General features: G+C 46.8%; 2 protein-coding genes across 2 annotated transcripts in view; one reads left to right on the forward strand and one right to left on the reverse strand.

Annotated features, from left to right (window-relative positions):
- Positions 1-12,545: 12,545 nt before the first annotated feature.
- On the reverse strand, positions 12,546-15,950 carry CHRAC1 (chromatin accessibility complex subunit 1). Its single transcript, XM_036109424.2, has 3 exons — positions 15,705-15,950; positions 13,877-14,003; positions 12,546-13,211 (listed from the first exon to the last, which is right to left on the reverse strand). Exons 1-3 carry the CDS (start codon positions 15,849-15,851, stop codon positions 13,090-13,092), a joined length of 396 nt encoding a protein of 131 aa, XP_035965317.1. The 5' UTR covers positions 15,852-15,950; the 3' UTR covers positions 12,546-13,089.
- TRAPPC9 (trafficking protein particle complex subunit 9) overlaps positions 15,288-16,446 on the forward strand; it is a 582,880-nt gene continuing 581,721 nt past the window's right edge. Inside the window, exon 1 of the mRNA XM_078071955.1 lies at positions 15,288-15,305. The gene's annotated coding sequence lies outside the window, so the exon portion shown is untranslated. The remainder of the gene's footprint in view (positions 15,306-16,446) is intronic.

Genomic DNA, 16,446 nt, shown 5'->3' on the forward strand with positions numbered 1-16,446 from the left:
TGATAGAAATTATTTTCCCCAACTTTTATAAATTGCCTAATGTTTACCTGCAAGTTTGCCGGATGAATTTATTTTTGAAAGCCACAAATGTAATTTTTCTGAATGAATTGTTTTTCTTATATATGCAGCAATGTAATTTTGCATTGATCTGCAGGGTGATTTAAATTTTATTTTTACAAGGCAGTTTTTCAGTCAAATTATATATTTGATACAATATGTTAAGGGTAGACCAGCCAAGCGTCCTGCAGTAGTTGGGACCCAGACTGTCTCTGGGGGGCCTGGGGGGCTGGGACGGCTTCTCTCGGTTGCTCGTTGTCATGGAAGCACTTGGCTTGTTTCGTGGAGCCGTCAGGATCTGGATGTACTCCTTCAACGGGACTTTGATCTGGTGGACAGTTAAAAGGATTTTTCATGGGCATTTTCCACGCTTAAGGCAGTTCCATTAGGAGGAGCTTTAGAAGTTGACATAATCCAGACAGTGGACAATCCCAGTGGCCCAGACAAGCCATAGAAATCTCCCTGTGACCTCTCTTTGACTCATCTCTCACGCTCATGAGAAAGGAATGTACAATAAACAGAAACTTCCTCAGTGTTTGTGCGCCTCACTTTCAGAATGCAAATATTTTATTTATATTTTAAACCCTTCCCCAAAGTAACCGAGAAGAATCTCTCTAGCCGCCCTGCCTGCAGGCTCGGCTGCGGTGACGTGTGTTCAGTGTAGACACGGTGCACGTGTAACTCCCTGTGACACACACATGCTGACTCTTTTGTAAGGAAAATTTTCAACTCAAAATAATTGCACTGATTTTTTGACAACTTCCTTTTTATTATGTCCAACTTTGCATCTGCTGTACTTGTTTGAAACGATTGTAAATAGATTTAGGTTAGCAAAAATGATATGAACACAACACGTCGCTCTGTTGTAGGGACGGCCACGTTTCCAGTATTATGTGTTAGAGCCGCGTGGGCTCCGCTCTGCCTCCGTAACCGCGTGTCTGTTGACCATTCATGAAGGACAAACGAGCCTCGTGTTCTTGTTTCACAGAAAGGAAGTTTGCAGTCTGTTGAAAGGAGAGTCCGCTCTCCCCTTGAGGTCTGAAGAGTTGATTTTAAAAGGATTCATTATAAATCCTTTGAACACTTTTGGGTCTGTTTAATTCCTTTTTGTTTTCCCATGGCTCCTTGACGCATTTTCTTCCGGTCCCATCCAGCATCTGACCGTCTGGATAGGAAGCCCCTGCGTGGCCAGTGTGAACAGACGGCTAGCGAGAGGCCCCCCTCGCTTCTCTCTGGTCAGCCACCGTTCTGAAGACATGAGATCACCGTGGTGTCAAAAGTGTCATTTGCGGCTTATCCCATACATAGATAGATGCTAGAGAGACCTGAAACAGTGCTGTTCCTTTATGCCTTGTGATATTGCTAGATTAGAAGTACGTGCTCCAGCCCACAGTGTGTAATTGTTTGTGGTCAGGCTACCCAGAATCGGACACACACAGGAGCTTTTAGACCCGAACCGGTCATGAGTGTGTGTTCGATGCCATCGCGGTGCCCTCCCTAATGCTTTGTTGGTTACGTTTTGCCATTTTATTGTCTAAAGTGAATGTATTGGCTTAGCCAAATCACTACAGAAGGTGGTTTCTAAATACCTTTTAGTTTAAAAAGAAATAAATGCAGATAAAGGCTACCTCTGAATTCTCAATAGGTTCATGCTTGTTCTTAAGCGTAGCTGTTCACACTGAAAATAGCCAAAATGTTGCCTGAATAAACTGAATGGCGAACATCTCTCTCTCTTCAGTTCTGGCTTGAAAATGTGTGTGCCATACTGTGACCCGTGGGCAGTCCCCTTCTCGCCCTCGGGGGTATCAGAGGCGGACCGGGGACTCCTCAGGGCTGCCCAGCTCAATAATGTAGGGTTCTAGGCAGCCAGCGGGCAGAAAATGGAAAAGCTTCCCGCGCCGTCCTCACAGGCTGGCGGGGGCATCTCCACGCAGGGCCAGGGGTGGGGGAGCCTTGAAACGGCCTGCTGTCCTGGCTTTTCACTTTCCTGTTTGCTGTAAGAAAGCACTTTCTTCTCTGTTTTACTCATGAATGGGTTGGAAATGTCTCCCTCTGCACTCTTCTCCCTTTCTATACACCCTGTAAAATCACGAAGGTGCTGGAACACCAACTCTCTAAATAATGCATCTAAAGTGGCTGTATGGTTTCAAAAAAACACGCAGTTATAGTTGATCTTTGACTTTGGAACCTTGAGTTACCATCACTTCCTACTTAAACATGATCTGCGGTTTAAAAGCAAAATGTTCTGTTCGAGTCCAAGGCCCTTTGTTGGAGAGGAACGCGGGGTCCACAGCCAGCATTGAAGTAGGAGCTCCCGCTGCCGGCACCCTGGGTCCTCTGATGCTAACTTACAGGCAGTCTGCCCCGAGAGAGATTGCTCGGGCTCGGGGTACCCCTCCTTGTGATCAGCCACTTTGCTGTCAGAATGTCCTTTGCCCACGCACTGTGTGTGGGTCCGTCGGTGTCACCCTCTGCCTCCTTCACATCTCGTCTTTAGGTTCTCTACGTTCTCTCGTCTTTGGAGGGTTCAAACTCGCTCCAAAACACCTCCATTGGTTCGCGCTTAAATTCTTGAGGGGCAGGCAGGTGGTTTTGCAGTCCCAGACATCTGGGTGCGTGGAGGTTGCTCTGCTCCCTCACTGGACGTTCATCAGACACTGACGTTGGCCCAGAGACGTTCCAAGTATGACGTTACCGGGAAGGCTTTGCCGTTAGCACTGTTGTTTCGGGTTTTGATGCTTTTCATGCCCCATGGCGTGCTTTAATTCTGAAAGAGCTAAGTGTCCTTTGCAGTCTTTCTAAGAATGTTTTGTACTTCTGCGATTACACTGTTTTGTAGATACAGCCCACCCCAAGATGCATGGATGTTTTGGGTGGGTAGCCACAACATCTGCTGACCTGCTTCTGGAACTGCTTGGGTGCTCTGGGTTGGCCTCATTTTCAACCAGAATCCCATTCAGGGTGTTTCGGGGGACACTGCACAGTGGCCCTCTCCTTGATTCCGTAATGTGAACTGTTGAACTCAGACCTACCCCTCAGCTTTTTGCATACATGTCTCCAGAATCCCGGGGTGGGCCTCTCCCACCATCTTTGCATTCATGAGAAATTATTTGAAAAGAGGGAACTGAAGATTACTGGTGCTTTTGTTAACACTTTTCTCTTATTGGTCGATGTGAAACATTTAGATGTGTTAGCATCTTTAAATGCCCTTGGTGGTATGACTGAAGAGTTGAATCCTCACCTCACTCCCATTCCCTTTTTGGGGGGTGGGAGGAGGCTGAATTATCTTCTATTTACAACCTCCTTGGATTTAAGTAGTTCAGAGTTAAAGCTAAAACACCAAATATTAACTCTTCCCCCCCAAGTGTCTCCAGGAACCTAGATGTTGAGGCCGCCCTCCATTAAGTACCTTCTGAATCAAGGTCCTTAAAACCATGAGTTGATCCCAAGAACACCCCCACACAGTCGGGTCGGGGGTGCGATGCAGGCGGACTGCTTGGCTCCTTGGCACCACTTGGCAGAACGAGGTGCTCGCGTTGGGGAGCCGAGGCTCCTTGGAACTCTAGAGAGACTGTGGGAACGATCTCGGGGCGGGGGGAGAGGGCAGGTCCCTCAGACCCTGGGAGCAGGCGGCACCAGGCCTTCCTCTGGTCTCCATCAGTACCAGACTGAGCGTGTTCTGGAAGACCCAGTCTCAGCCTCTGTGCCTTTAAAGTCTGGTCCTCAGTGTCCTTTTGGAATCATGTTGGGGCTGGGTTTTTATTGGGAAGTAAGCCTGTACCATTCCACAAGTCAGTCATTGACCTTCTGCCTTTGAAGCTGTGTCTGCTCCTCAGCTCCTGACTCGGTAAACTGTGATGCCCGCGCACACTGCCTCGTGTCGGAAAACGTGAGGTTCTCGTAGTCGCAGGACTTCCTTCCCAAGTCCACGTCCACTGGGATTCCGGGAAATCCGCGTAAGATCCATCTCTTAGTCAGGCATTGACGGTGGCCATCGGCAGAACCTGGTGGCTTTGTCCTCAGAGTCATTCACCAAGCTAAATATTTAGTGTCCTGGAACTAGGTTTTTAGAAGAGGAATTGGAATCGTGTCTCTGTGAATTGCGTGTGAAGTCCTCAGACATAAGGTGCTATTCAGTCCTATTGTCCTTATTCGGGGATGCTTTCTGTTCGTGTCGCTCTGTTCCGTGGTGTGCGGGGAAGCTGCTCACTTGGCTGAGCTGTGCATAGAGGACTCCCAGTTTTGACATGCCTAAAATGCATTTTTTATCTCAACTTTTCCAAGCCAGGTACTGAGCAGTTTCTTGGCTGATGGTCTAATTAAAAACAAAAACAAAAACAAAAACCACCTTACCCTGTCAAGGGATGATTTTATTGCTTTTAAGTGGGGGAAATAATCCAATGTTACTTATTTTTAAAATGCATAGAAACTCATTCTTGGCGGCTCCCCTTGGCCCTTCGTTCTACTGAGCTGTCCATTTTGAAAGACAAAGGTCTTTCCCTCGGCAGAGGCGCCGGCTGCAGAGGGGAGGATATGTTACTGATTTTGGGTTCCTCTTCAAAGCCAAATATACATGTGACCGAAATCCTGAAAGTATGTAGTTTTAGCACTAAATTGAAATTTGAGTCCTGAGTTTGATAGTGGATTTTAATGTAGTTGTTGAAGGTATGAATTCATATTTTATAACCGTAGAGGCAAGTGAGTTTTTACTTTTTAAAAAGTTTTAAGAGCATAATTGTAAGTTTCCGTGCAGCAGGGTGGCGAGCTCGTTAACTACAAGAGAAGAATGTAGCGTCTCCACGCAGATTTGTCTTACCTCTGGGACACTGCGGCTTACTTACCCAATACGTAGGGAGGGCTTTTAACCCTGAGTTTTATCAACTTTTCTAGTTTTATTTTATTTTTATAAAATAATTGAAAAAGAACCAAAAATGAATTCAGAAGTTCCATGGGTGGATCTTGCTTGCCCCTTCTTAATTTCCCCCACAATAAAACATTTTAGAAGATATTTTGAATCGAACTGTATTGTGACCATTGGAAGTTTACTGTTTTCTAAGAAGCTGAGCAGCTCCGGGGCGCCCGTCGGGCGGTCCTGTGCGTACCGTCTGCAGCCCGTTCCTAGCTGTGCGGCCGGTCTCTTGCGACGGCGTCTTGTGCTTATAGTAGAGAAACCGTGCAGTGCTGTTTTGTAAATTCAAAGTTCCTGTATAAACTAGTATTTATATACATTGGTCTGTCTGTATAATTTCTCATTTGCTACATGAATTGTAAAATTCGTTATAAAATTATAGTACCTGCTAAATACACTTCTGAGGCTTCACGTCCTTGTCTCTCGTTTCATGCCAGTCCCTGTGTGTTGAGGATGTCCGATGCTTGCATGATGCTAGGTGGTAATGCCACTGTAACTCAAGCCTTAATCAGATGTTAAATTGTAAGTTTCAGAGTATGCAAAAATATTAGGCAGTGAGTTTAAACTGTTCAGATCAAGATGCTATATCATAATCCAACCAGTCTTTTCTCCAGAGTTACAAAGGGAAACTTTCAGTGATCCAGATCTCTCGCTCTCGCTCGCTCGCTCGCTCTTTCTGGTCTGGCTGGGCTGTTGCCATTGCTTGATGAAAATGGACCATTGTGCATTTCGGTGGCAGTCAGTCAAGAAGACCTATTCTGAAAGTCTAGAGACTTTTTCAGGGTTACTTTTAAAGGTTTGGTTTTTTTCCCTCCAGTCTGAGATTTATTTATGGCTGATGGAGAGTATGATTTGGGCATCAGTCTTACTTGCTAACCTGCTCACGTTCTAAGCTTTCTTCAGGTGGTGCCACCTGCCATCGCTTCTGCATAGGATTATATGGATTTTTGTTTTTGTAAAAGCATCTTAAATTTAGACATAAAATGGAGGGGACCCAGCTTTCTTTACAATGTGGATCTACCTCAGTTAAACAGTTGGGTGCTATTTACTAAGTCTGTCAAATTAAATTGGAAAAAGTAACCAAACAGCAAGATATAACTCCACACAAAGCTTGAAACCATAATTTCCGTTTATTTAATAAATTTTTATTTATTTTGTGCCTTTTGTGTTGAATCCTAATGCATTGAAAAAAATCCATATGAAATGGAGTGTTTTCTATTGCAGGTGGGGAGAAAAGCCCAATTGGCCATGGAATTTGATAGATTACCCCCAGCCAACTATCTTCAATAGTCACGTCTATTGAAATCCCAACTGCCCCCTTGTGAAAAGAAAAGAAAAAAATGTCCAAGAGCAAATTAACATTTTACAAACAAATTCCAAACTCTTCTATGCATATACCGACAGCTCTCTCTTCATTTTCTGTGCCAATGAAGAGGCAGCCACGAACAGCTCATGCGCGCTCCTCCGTGGCTTGTGTGGCCATCCACGCCCCCTGCTCCTCTGGCATATTGTGTTTCCCGTGCAGCCAGTGGACTGTTGTCCATCCTGGTGCAGGTGCTGCGCCCACGGGCAGCTGGGGGAAGGGGGGTGCGGGGGGCCGCTGGAGGGGGCCGCACGCCTGCGCTCAGCAGCAGGCCCGGGGTCGCCATGAGTTAGGCAAGCTTTCTGGCAGGTGAGAAACTAAGGTAGGACATTGATGATTTTCCATGCTTTTATATTTGGCAGTTTACAATTCTAGACTTTTCCTACTATGGTGATCTTTTTTAACTTAATTCTTTGGAGGTAACACAATATTTTGGAGTCTTAAGAATTTGATTTTATACCAATAAGAAATAAAAAGTAGGGCTCTTTCCTGTAGTATATAGTTTTACTATTTTAAAGAGATCTCTGAATTTTACAAGAGGACCAACATTCCTTAGTGGCAAAACTTTTGAAAGTTGATTTGGGAGGCTTTTTGCTGCAGGATCTCGAAACAAAATGGGATGATTCTAGTTAAGTGTTCTCATTGTTAAGCGTCCATCAGGTCAGTACTTCAGCTGTTTTGTAAAAAAGAGTCGCTCCCCAGTTAGTATGCTGCATATAGAGATCAGCATTGTTGCACTTTCTCAGTAGTGATGAGTGCCCCGCAATCGGCTCACCAGTCAGCATTTTGTTCTTTGACCTAACAAGAGTACTTTGGGGCAGGTGATTAAATTTATATAGGTACCTCAAGAAAAAGAACCTGAATATGCTGCATTTTGTTTCTTTAGCTTTTATATGTAGCATTGTTTTGCTCTTATTATTTTGTTTTTAGATCTATGGTTTTTGGACCCCAATAGACTGTTGAAAGAAATTTTAAAGTTACTCTTGTCGGGACACAGTATCCTTTGTTTTTGTCTTTTTAACTCCAGTATCTGGTTCAAAGGTTGCCCACCAGTAGAATACTACTTTACCCAAATATACCTGAGAAAAAGGGTACCGTGTGTGCAAGCAGACAATAATGTTCCCAGTCCTTTCTGTTCATGCTGCTTTCTTAATTCTTTTCTCCATGTCATCAAGAGGTTTGGAGAACTTCCTCCTAAGGTCGGACTTAGACATGATGGCATCTGAATGTTTTCAACACAGACCTCACAGAATTGCCATTGAGTAAGTAGCATGATCCTAAAGGAATCCCTGGCCTCAGGCAGCCGGACGGCTCTGGTCTCTGAAGAGCCAGTCTTCGCGTTTCTCCATCCCCAGCACTCACCCTCACCCAGCAGATGGGGAGTGGTCTGGATTGACAAAAGATAAACTGGTGAAGAGAGCTAAAGGCTGAGACACTGAGCATCTATTGTCGTGTTTAAGCTTAGCTGGGTCCTTTCGAGTTTGTTTTACAGCTTACTAGGTTACGTAGTTTGCACTATTTTTGCAATAAATTCATGGAAAACCTAACAGTTAACTTGTTTTGTTTCTTACTGTGTGTATATAAACTAATACTAAAAGTTTGGCATAGTGTTTTTTCACCTCCTTACATAACCCTTAACATGCACAGAATGCTGTAAATCTGATAAAATATGATGTGAATGATATTTTATAAAGTTATTTTGTATGGTGTCAATTTTGTTTTGCCTCATAGTATGTCAGCAAAAAATAAAATAAAATTCCTCATATTTACAGCTGCCTCTCCCAAAGATCTTCAATTACTCGCAGATTTGGGCACTTCCTTCTGCACAAGTTAAGATTCCAGGTTTCCGAGGGGGGAGCCTGCCTTCCATGACGGATGTCTAGAGGCCTAGTCTGCAGTATTGGACCTATTCCTTGAACAGTGTATTCAGAAGAGGTGGGCACTATTCCCTGAGAACTCGGGTTTGGGGATGAAAACCACAGGAACGACTCGGAAAAATAAAACTGGTATCTAGGAGGAGTGGAGTGTTTCTACTCTAGCAGCCACGAGAAAGGAGGAAGTAAAAAGCTATTCAGCGAAGCCCCAGTCAAGAGCAGTGCGAGCCCTGCCGAGGTCCGTGTTGTGCGGGAGGAGTCCGAGCTGACCACATCCAGGGTTCGCGTCCTGGTGGGTCGCGACTCCCTCTGCCCGGGCTGGGGTTACACGTGCTGCTACCGCTCTGCAACCCTGGCGGCCCCGCTCTGGGCTGTCCATGACCTCACTGTCTGCACTGTACAGAGTACGTGCTTGTTGGGAAAGAAGGGTTGGACCTAAGGGAGCCAAAAAATGGCTGAAAATCCTAGGATGCCAAATGGACATTGTCGCTAGAGCAGGCCAAGACTTTGTTCTTGCTGAAAGCTATTTTTTTATTTTTAAGAATATGTATTAATTATGGAGAGTGTTGACAATTCAGATGAACATGAAGATGAAATTTTAAATTATTTATAATCACAACACTGATAGGTAATTATTCTTAAAACTTCTGGTATATTTTGTTCTAGTCTTGTTTTGTTTTTTCTAACAAAATCAAGATGAAGTTCACCCCACCCCACCCCTCGCTTAGACATCCAGGACCCTGTACTTCTCGCTTACTTAGTATCTAAAACCAGATAGCACCTCTGTGCCATTGGCCCTGGGACACACTAGCTGAAGCTGGAGGAGAGAAGAAAATGATGAGAGATCTCTAATCTCTTTACTTAACACATACAGGCTCACCCTGTGACATTCTTGCTGTTTAATTACATGAAGCTGTATGACGGTGGGGCGCCTGGGTGGCTCGGTCGGTTAGGCATTCGACGCTTGGGTTCAGCTCAGGTCGTGCTCTCAGGGTGCTGAGACTGAGCCCTGAGACGGGCTCCTCGCTCAGCATGGCGTCTGCTTGGGTTTCTCTCTCCCTCTGCCCCTCCCCCTGCTTGTACGCTCTAAAATAAATAAGAAAAAAAAACCTGTATGATGGTGTTACATGAATTAGGAAAAAACTTCAGAAGAGAAAGCCGCTTGACTAGAGGGTGTTTATGCTCCATAGAGGATGAGGAGCTCATACCAGGAGGAATGGAAGGTTCCCCTAGGAAAGCTATAGGATACAAAGTAGAGTAAGATCAGTGTGAAGGTTCTTAATGGCCAAGTTAAGAATGTACCCCACACAGAGTGGGGAGAAAGTGGTTTTTTTTTTTTTAAGCTGCGTGGTCCAGTGAAGAATGTGGTCTGCGATTTGAATCCCAATTCCACCACCTCCTAGGTGTGTCCTGGACGAGTTCCTTAGCCCGAGCTTCCATCCCCTTCTTTGTAAAACATGGACACTTTACAAGTTATGGGAGGATTAAATGAACAGGTACACAATAGTAGAAGAGGTGTGGCCCCCAGTAGCCACTTTAATATCAGCTATTTTTAACATTTCTGACTAGGAAAGATTAATCTTCATCAACTGTTTTGGTAACCTGATACAAATATAGAAGAGAGGCTCTAGAGATGATGAGGACGCTAGTGTAACAGACGGGTGTGCAGCTCAAGGAGAATCCAAGGAGCGGGGCTCCCTAAATAACTGGATCTGAAGTGCTTAGGATGTGGTAAGAATGTTTCAGCTGGTTATTCTTCCTGGGGATTTCTTAAACAGCAACATGTTACTGGGGGCATAGATACTAGGGGCCATGCATGGCATTTTAAAAAGATAATTGTTTAAATAAAAACAATAAAAAATAAAAAGATACACAGGGCACCTGGGTGGCTCAGTCAGTTGACTGTCCGACTCTTGATCTCAGTTCAGGTTTTAATCTTAGGGTTGGAGTTCAAGCCCCATGTTGGGCTCCACGCAAAAAAAAAAAAGATACACAGAGAAGATCTTTGTGACTGGGTTTGATGACAAGTTTTTAGATACAAGAAAAGCATGATCCCCAGAGAAAAAAACTGACATACTGGACTTCCTCAAAATTAAGAACTTCTCAAAGAGAAATAATTTCTGCTCTTTGAAAGATGCTGTCAAGAGAAGGAAAAGACAAGCTACAGACTGGGAGAAAATATTTGCAAATCCCATAATCTAGCAAAGGGATTATATTCAGAATACATAAAATTCTCAAAACTCAACAAAAAGAAAACCCAATAAAAAGATGGACAAAAGATTTGGACACTTCACCAAAGAAAATATGGTAAATAAGCAAATAAAAAGATGCTCTACATTTGTCATTGCAGAAATGCAAATTAAAGCCTACACCCATGAAAATGGCTAAAATTAAAAAAAAAAAACTACCAAGTTTTGCAGAGGATGCAGAGCAACTGAAATTCATTTACTGCTGGTGGTAATGCAAAATGGTACAGCCACTTTATAAGTCTGGCAGTTCATGAACTTAAATACACAATTCCACTCCTAAGTATATACTCAAGTATGTTCACTCAAGTGGACATCCTATGTTCACACAAAACCTGTACACAAATGTTTCTAGGGCTTTATTTGTAATCATCAACACTGGAAACAACCCAAATTGGGAATTATCTGTTGACCTGGGGAACGGAGAAACACTACTATATATCCATACCACGGGAGCCTACTCAGCAATAAGGAGTGTGACCCGCAGTAACGTGACTCTCCTGTGCGTTACGCGTCACCAAACAAAGCTTCACACACAGGCTCTGTACCGTAGAGTTCCATTTATGTGACATGGGAAAGGCAGGTCAGCAAACCACGGTCTGCAAGCCAAAGCCAGCCCATTGCGTTTCTGTACGGACTATAAGCTTAAGAATGGCTTTTATGTTTTTTTTTTTTTTTTAAGATTTTATTTATTTGAGAGAGAGAATGAGAGACAGCATGAGAGGGGGAGGGTCAGAGGGAGAAGCAGACCCCCCGCTGAGCAGGGAGCCTGATGTGGGACTCGATCCCGGGACTCCAGGATCATGACCTGAGCTGAAGGCAGTCGCTTAACCAACTGAGCCCAGGCGCCCTGGCTTTTACATTCTTAAATGTTTCAAGACGATCACAAGACTATTTCATGACCCATGAAAATTACACAATTCAAATTTCAGTGTCCAGAACTGAAGCTTCACTGAAATAAGCCATATTCATTCCTTTCTGTACCATCTATGGCAGCTTTTCTATTACAATGGCACAGCTCAGCAGCTGTGACAGGTTATATAGCCCACAGATCTTAAAATGTTTTCTATGTGGCCCTTTCCAGAAAAAGTCTGTGAACTTCTATATGGGTAACGAATAGCGCAGTGGTTGCCAAGGTAAACGGCTGGAATGGATTTAACCAGGAGGGAATTTGGGGGAAGGCGATACCAGTGTTGAATCTTGTGGTGGTTACACAACTCTGCATTTGTCAAAGCTCAAAACTGTATCAAAACGGGGATTTTTTTAAAAATTTAAAATTTTAGAAACAAGAGGAACAGAAACAACAGCAGTTGCCTGGGGATAAGGGAAGGGACTCCGGGGATACAGTGGAGTATTTGGGGTGATGGAACTGTCCCATATATTGATACATAACCAACAGATCGGACACTAAAGGATGATTTTACTAGATGTAAATTATAACTCAATTTTTTTAAAAAGAGACTAAACAGACAAGAGCCAAAAATTTACTCTACGTGGGGAAAAAAAATAGGGCTTATAGTTTTCTCTTGTGAACAGTAAAAACAATTACTTTGGTTGTAAAGAAAGGAACAGTAAAATGAGAGATTTTTTTTTTTTTTTACATTACTTATTTACTTGAGAGAGAGCAGGGGCAGAGGGAGAGGGGGAGGAAGAAGCAGACTCCCAATTGAGCAGGGAGCCCAATAAGGGGCTCGATCCCAGGACTCCGGGATCACGACCTGAGCTGAAGGCAGACGCTTAACTGACTTAGCCACCCAGGTGCCCCGAGAGATTTTCAATATACAAATTTTTTTTTTTTAAGATTTTATTTATTTATTTGACAGAGAGAGACACAGCGAGAGAGGGAACACAAGCAGGAGGAGTGGGAGAGGGAGAAGCAGGTTCCCCGTTGAGCAGGGAGCCCGATGTGGGGCTTGATCCCAGGACCCTGGGATCATGACCTGAGCCAAAGGCAGACGCTTAACAACTGAGCCACCCAGGCACCCTAGAAATGCTTATTTTTAAATTTTGCAGAAGTCTCAGGTAATAAGCAAGACATTAGAACAACAGAGAGCTCTAAAACTAATTCCACAAAGCATTTACTATAAAACTACATACAGCTTCTAATAAAGAAATTTATTTTACAGTTAATAAAATCGCAGTATTTGGACAAATCGTCAAATTTTCACATGTAACATACTACCCACAAACTATATATTTAGCTCAAACTACATCTAGTTGTTTACAAGAACTAATTTCCAAATACACATCTATGAATTTACACAACTGTTCTTTAGAAGCTCTTCAAAATCTATCTGTAAATTAAAAAGTGAAGCAAAGTTGTCCGTCTCTACAGCTTACAGCCGCAGATCAACAGTCAGGGCCTGAGTGTACAGGCAGTTCTCTCGGTGCCCCCGTGTCCCCCCCGCACTGCAACGTGGGCCCCTCAGAGAGAGGCTGCTGTCTGGGTCACTTGCCTTCTGGCCATCTATGGTGTGGGCACATCAGGTGCTCTATCTTAGCCAGGAAGGAATCCAATGCACTTGAATCTCTGAAAAGTGAGGAGTCTGAAGTCACACAGTGTTGTGCTTACTTCCAAGCAATGCTGCTAATCCAGGAGGGTCCTCGGCAGGCTGATTTCTAAGGCACTTCCTGTTTGGTCTAGGATTCTGCTTCGTCCCCAGCACTCCCATCATCGCTGTCATTCTCCTCCTCGTCCTCGTCCCTCTTCTCTTTAAGCATTTTCAGGTATTTACTAGCTAAAATCTTCTTTGGTAATATATCTTAAAAATATAAAGCTAACATCAGCAATTGGTTTTGGCAGACCATGAACACAGCAATGCAGATTTCAAAATGTGCTAGTTCCTGCTTTGAACTCTTTAATAGGTTCCAAAACAAGACAAAATTCTGACTACACCTCTGGGTGAAACACCAGGAAACCAGCACTACCTCCTGACTGATGCTAAAGACCTGTTTCCACTCCACGGACTACAAATCATGTGCTCCTGTATGTGCTGGTGTTGACTGAGCAAGTGTGCTCGACCTACCCGAGACAAGCCGGCTGGCTCCGGGGACAGATTTAAGCTCTTTTTAGCTGTGGCCCACACAGCTTTTCCACAACAACTATTAATTTGTTTCTGGGGCCAAGCAGACCAGCCCAGAGTTTTCCCGTCAGTGATAAGGAGTCTAGGGGGTGCGTTTGCCCGGCTCACCCAACCAGCCAGCCAGCCACCCAAACACCCTTGTGCAGGTTGTTGAGTTCATGATCATTCTAGGTGAACCACACTACAAACACTCTGGCAAAACTAAAAATATCTTCCTGTGCCAGGTCATGCACCCAGAGAAAGCAGCCAAAAAAAAAAAAAAAAGTCTATTTCAGTGAAAGCAGGGGGAAAAAGCTGTAAATTACCACGCACGTTTTAACCAGAATGTTTCAAAGGCTGAGTACCTGCAAGAAACTGAAAAGTTTCCGATTCCTCTGCAGTATTTGATAAATCACTGTAAGTGAGTGCTTTCTTTTCTTTTCCACTGCCATGTCTGTAGGAATAGGTGGCTAGATATTGAACAAAGAGTTCCTAAAACAAAATGAAAAAGTAAAATGAAAGGTATGCTTTGAAAACTTACCCCAGAACTTAATTTTTAAAATTACGTTAGGTTTAGATGACGTGACTGCAGATTATTGTGGTTTCTCAAATTACAGGAAATCAGTGGGGAAAGGAGAAATAGGAGGTTAAAAAGAAAGCAAGGCTCTATCAAAGTTGGCAGGGAAGCAGGCATTTCCCTAAAGTTATTTTAGATTTCTAACTTAGGGAAGATATTTAAAAGTAATTCAACAATGGATTATAAATGTTTAAAAACTACAGTTTTTGTTTTTTGTTTTTTTTAGGAGTAAAAGACCATTCAAAAATTCTACTTGACTCAGGAACACATTTTCAACCTTCTATTTAAATACATCGTGTCTAAGGCGGTTGCCTACAATAGTCAACAACCTGAAGCTGAAAACTGACCACGCTTCCCATTTTGCCCAAACACCTTACCTAAAGCAACAACCTGAACTGTGCCTCTCCCTCACTGTCTTTAACTTGAACTCCCTCTAGTTTGGTTAGTAGGGAATGAAGTGCCTGCCTGTGCCTTACGTCCTTATCCTCGGAGAACGAACGTGCACAAGGAAACCTGAACATCCCAAGACCACATGCTGAATGGGGCTCTCAGGTACACAGGTGATGGGCGTTAAGGAGGGCACCTGACTTAAGGAGTACTGGGTGTTATATGCAACTGATGAATCACTAAGTTCCACCCTTAATGTAATAAAAAATAAAAATAAAATAACATGGCTCTGGGCTGAAACAGGCCAGACCCCGGGTCCACCCTAGGGCAGGGACACTGCATTGAAACCCCAGCGGTGGGGGGCAGAGCCCAAGGGCAGTTCAGGCGGTTACGACTGCAGCTTAAACACGGCCCGGAGGGGTTCTGGCCTCCCCCCACCACGACCGAATCAAACCGGCCAGCCCTGTACTGCGCACCTCGGAGGGCGCACGTACCCCGGGCCGTAGGACTAACGTCGCTTCTAGCCGGAGCATGCACCGCCCGGCTGCGGGGAGGGGTGCGCGAGAGGCGGGGTCGGGCGGTACCTCCCGAAGCCCTCTCACGGAACCCTGAGCCGCTGGAAACAAGCCGGAAGCGAGGAAAGGAAGGCTCTGCGGCCCAGGGTTCGGTGACGCGCGTGGAGGAGACGCGGCAGGAGCCCGGCGTCAGGCCGCGCCGCCAGCTGGGCCTCACGCGAGGGAGGGCGGGAACGGCGCGGTGGGCGGGGCGGAGGGCGCGCAATGGAGGACGGGAGCTGCGCGGGGCTAGCGCGGAGCAACAACGAGAGACAAGTAGGCGAAAGGCGCGCGAAGGCAGACGGGAGCGGCGCGGTGGGCGGGGCGGAGGGCGCGCGGGGGAGGGCGGGAGCGGCGTCCGGCGGGCGGGGCGGAAGGCGCGCAGGGGAGGACGCGGGGCGCGCGCGGCGCAGCGAGAAAAGACGAGTGGGTGGGCAAAAGGCGCGCGAGGGAGGACGGGAGCGGCGAGGGGGGCGGGGCGGGGGGCGCGCGCAGCGAGGGAAGGGACCGGGCAAGTCGCGGCGGGCGCGCGCAGCGCGAGCCCGCGACGAGGAGGCGGCGGCGCGCGAGCCGAGGGGGACACCGGCGGCGTGGCGGAGCTCGGTGGGCGGGGCAGGACGCGACGGTTCCGGGCGGCCCCCTGCCCCTCCGTCCTCCCCGCGCGGCCCGCCTCACCGTGGCCTTGGCCGTGAGCACCAGCGCCTCCTGGTTGATGCTGGACACCTCGGGGGAGCTCTTCATGATGACCCGGATGCGGGACAGGGGCAGCGACACGAGCCGCGGCTCCCCGCACTTGTCTCTGCCCGCGACCGCGTCCGCCATCTTCGCGCCCCGCCCCGCGGCGGCCGGCGGACCCGCCGCGAGGCAGGCGGCCTGCCGGCCTGGAGGGTGCGGGAGCGGTGTCCCGCTGCCCCGTGGGAGTTGTAGTGTCGGGGAGGCGCGGCCGCGGTGGCGGGCGGCCGCCCTTCCGGCGCCGGACTACAAGCCCCGAGATGCCGCGCGCCGAAGGGCGGCCGGCGGGGCGGTGCTGCCGAGGGCCGAGAGCGGGGCTTCCCGCCGGGTGCCTGCACCGTGCGGGAGCGGGGACGCGGCGGCACGCTCTTGGAGCCCGCGCTCCGGAGCGGAGCGGGAGGGAGCCGGCCCGCGTGCAGGGAGGGCCCTGCGGGTGGCAGGAAGCGTGCGGAAGGGGTGCTCAGAGATCGGGGAGACGGAATACTGTCTTAGCCAGAGTGGTGGGGCGGAAGGCACCGAGGAAGCGCTGTCCCGCGGGAGGGAACCACATCGGCACAGGCCCCAGGGCTGGACGCTCCGTGGAACCCCGTGTGCTGCAGGAGGACAGAGGGAGTCGTGGCCTAAGCCCTGCTGGCTTTTATTCTAAGAAAAGTGGGAAGCGGTTGAAAGATACTAGAGGGGTGAA

Source organism: Halichoerus grypus, chromosome 5, assembly GCF_964656455.1.
Source record: "Halichoerus grypus chromosome 5, mHalGry1.hap1.1, whole genome shotgun sequence".
Taxonomy (NCBI): Eukaryota; Metazoa; Chordata; class Mammalia; order Carnivora; family Phocidae; genus Halichoerus; species Halichoerus grypus.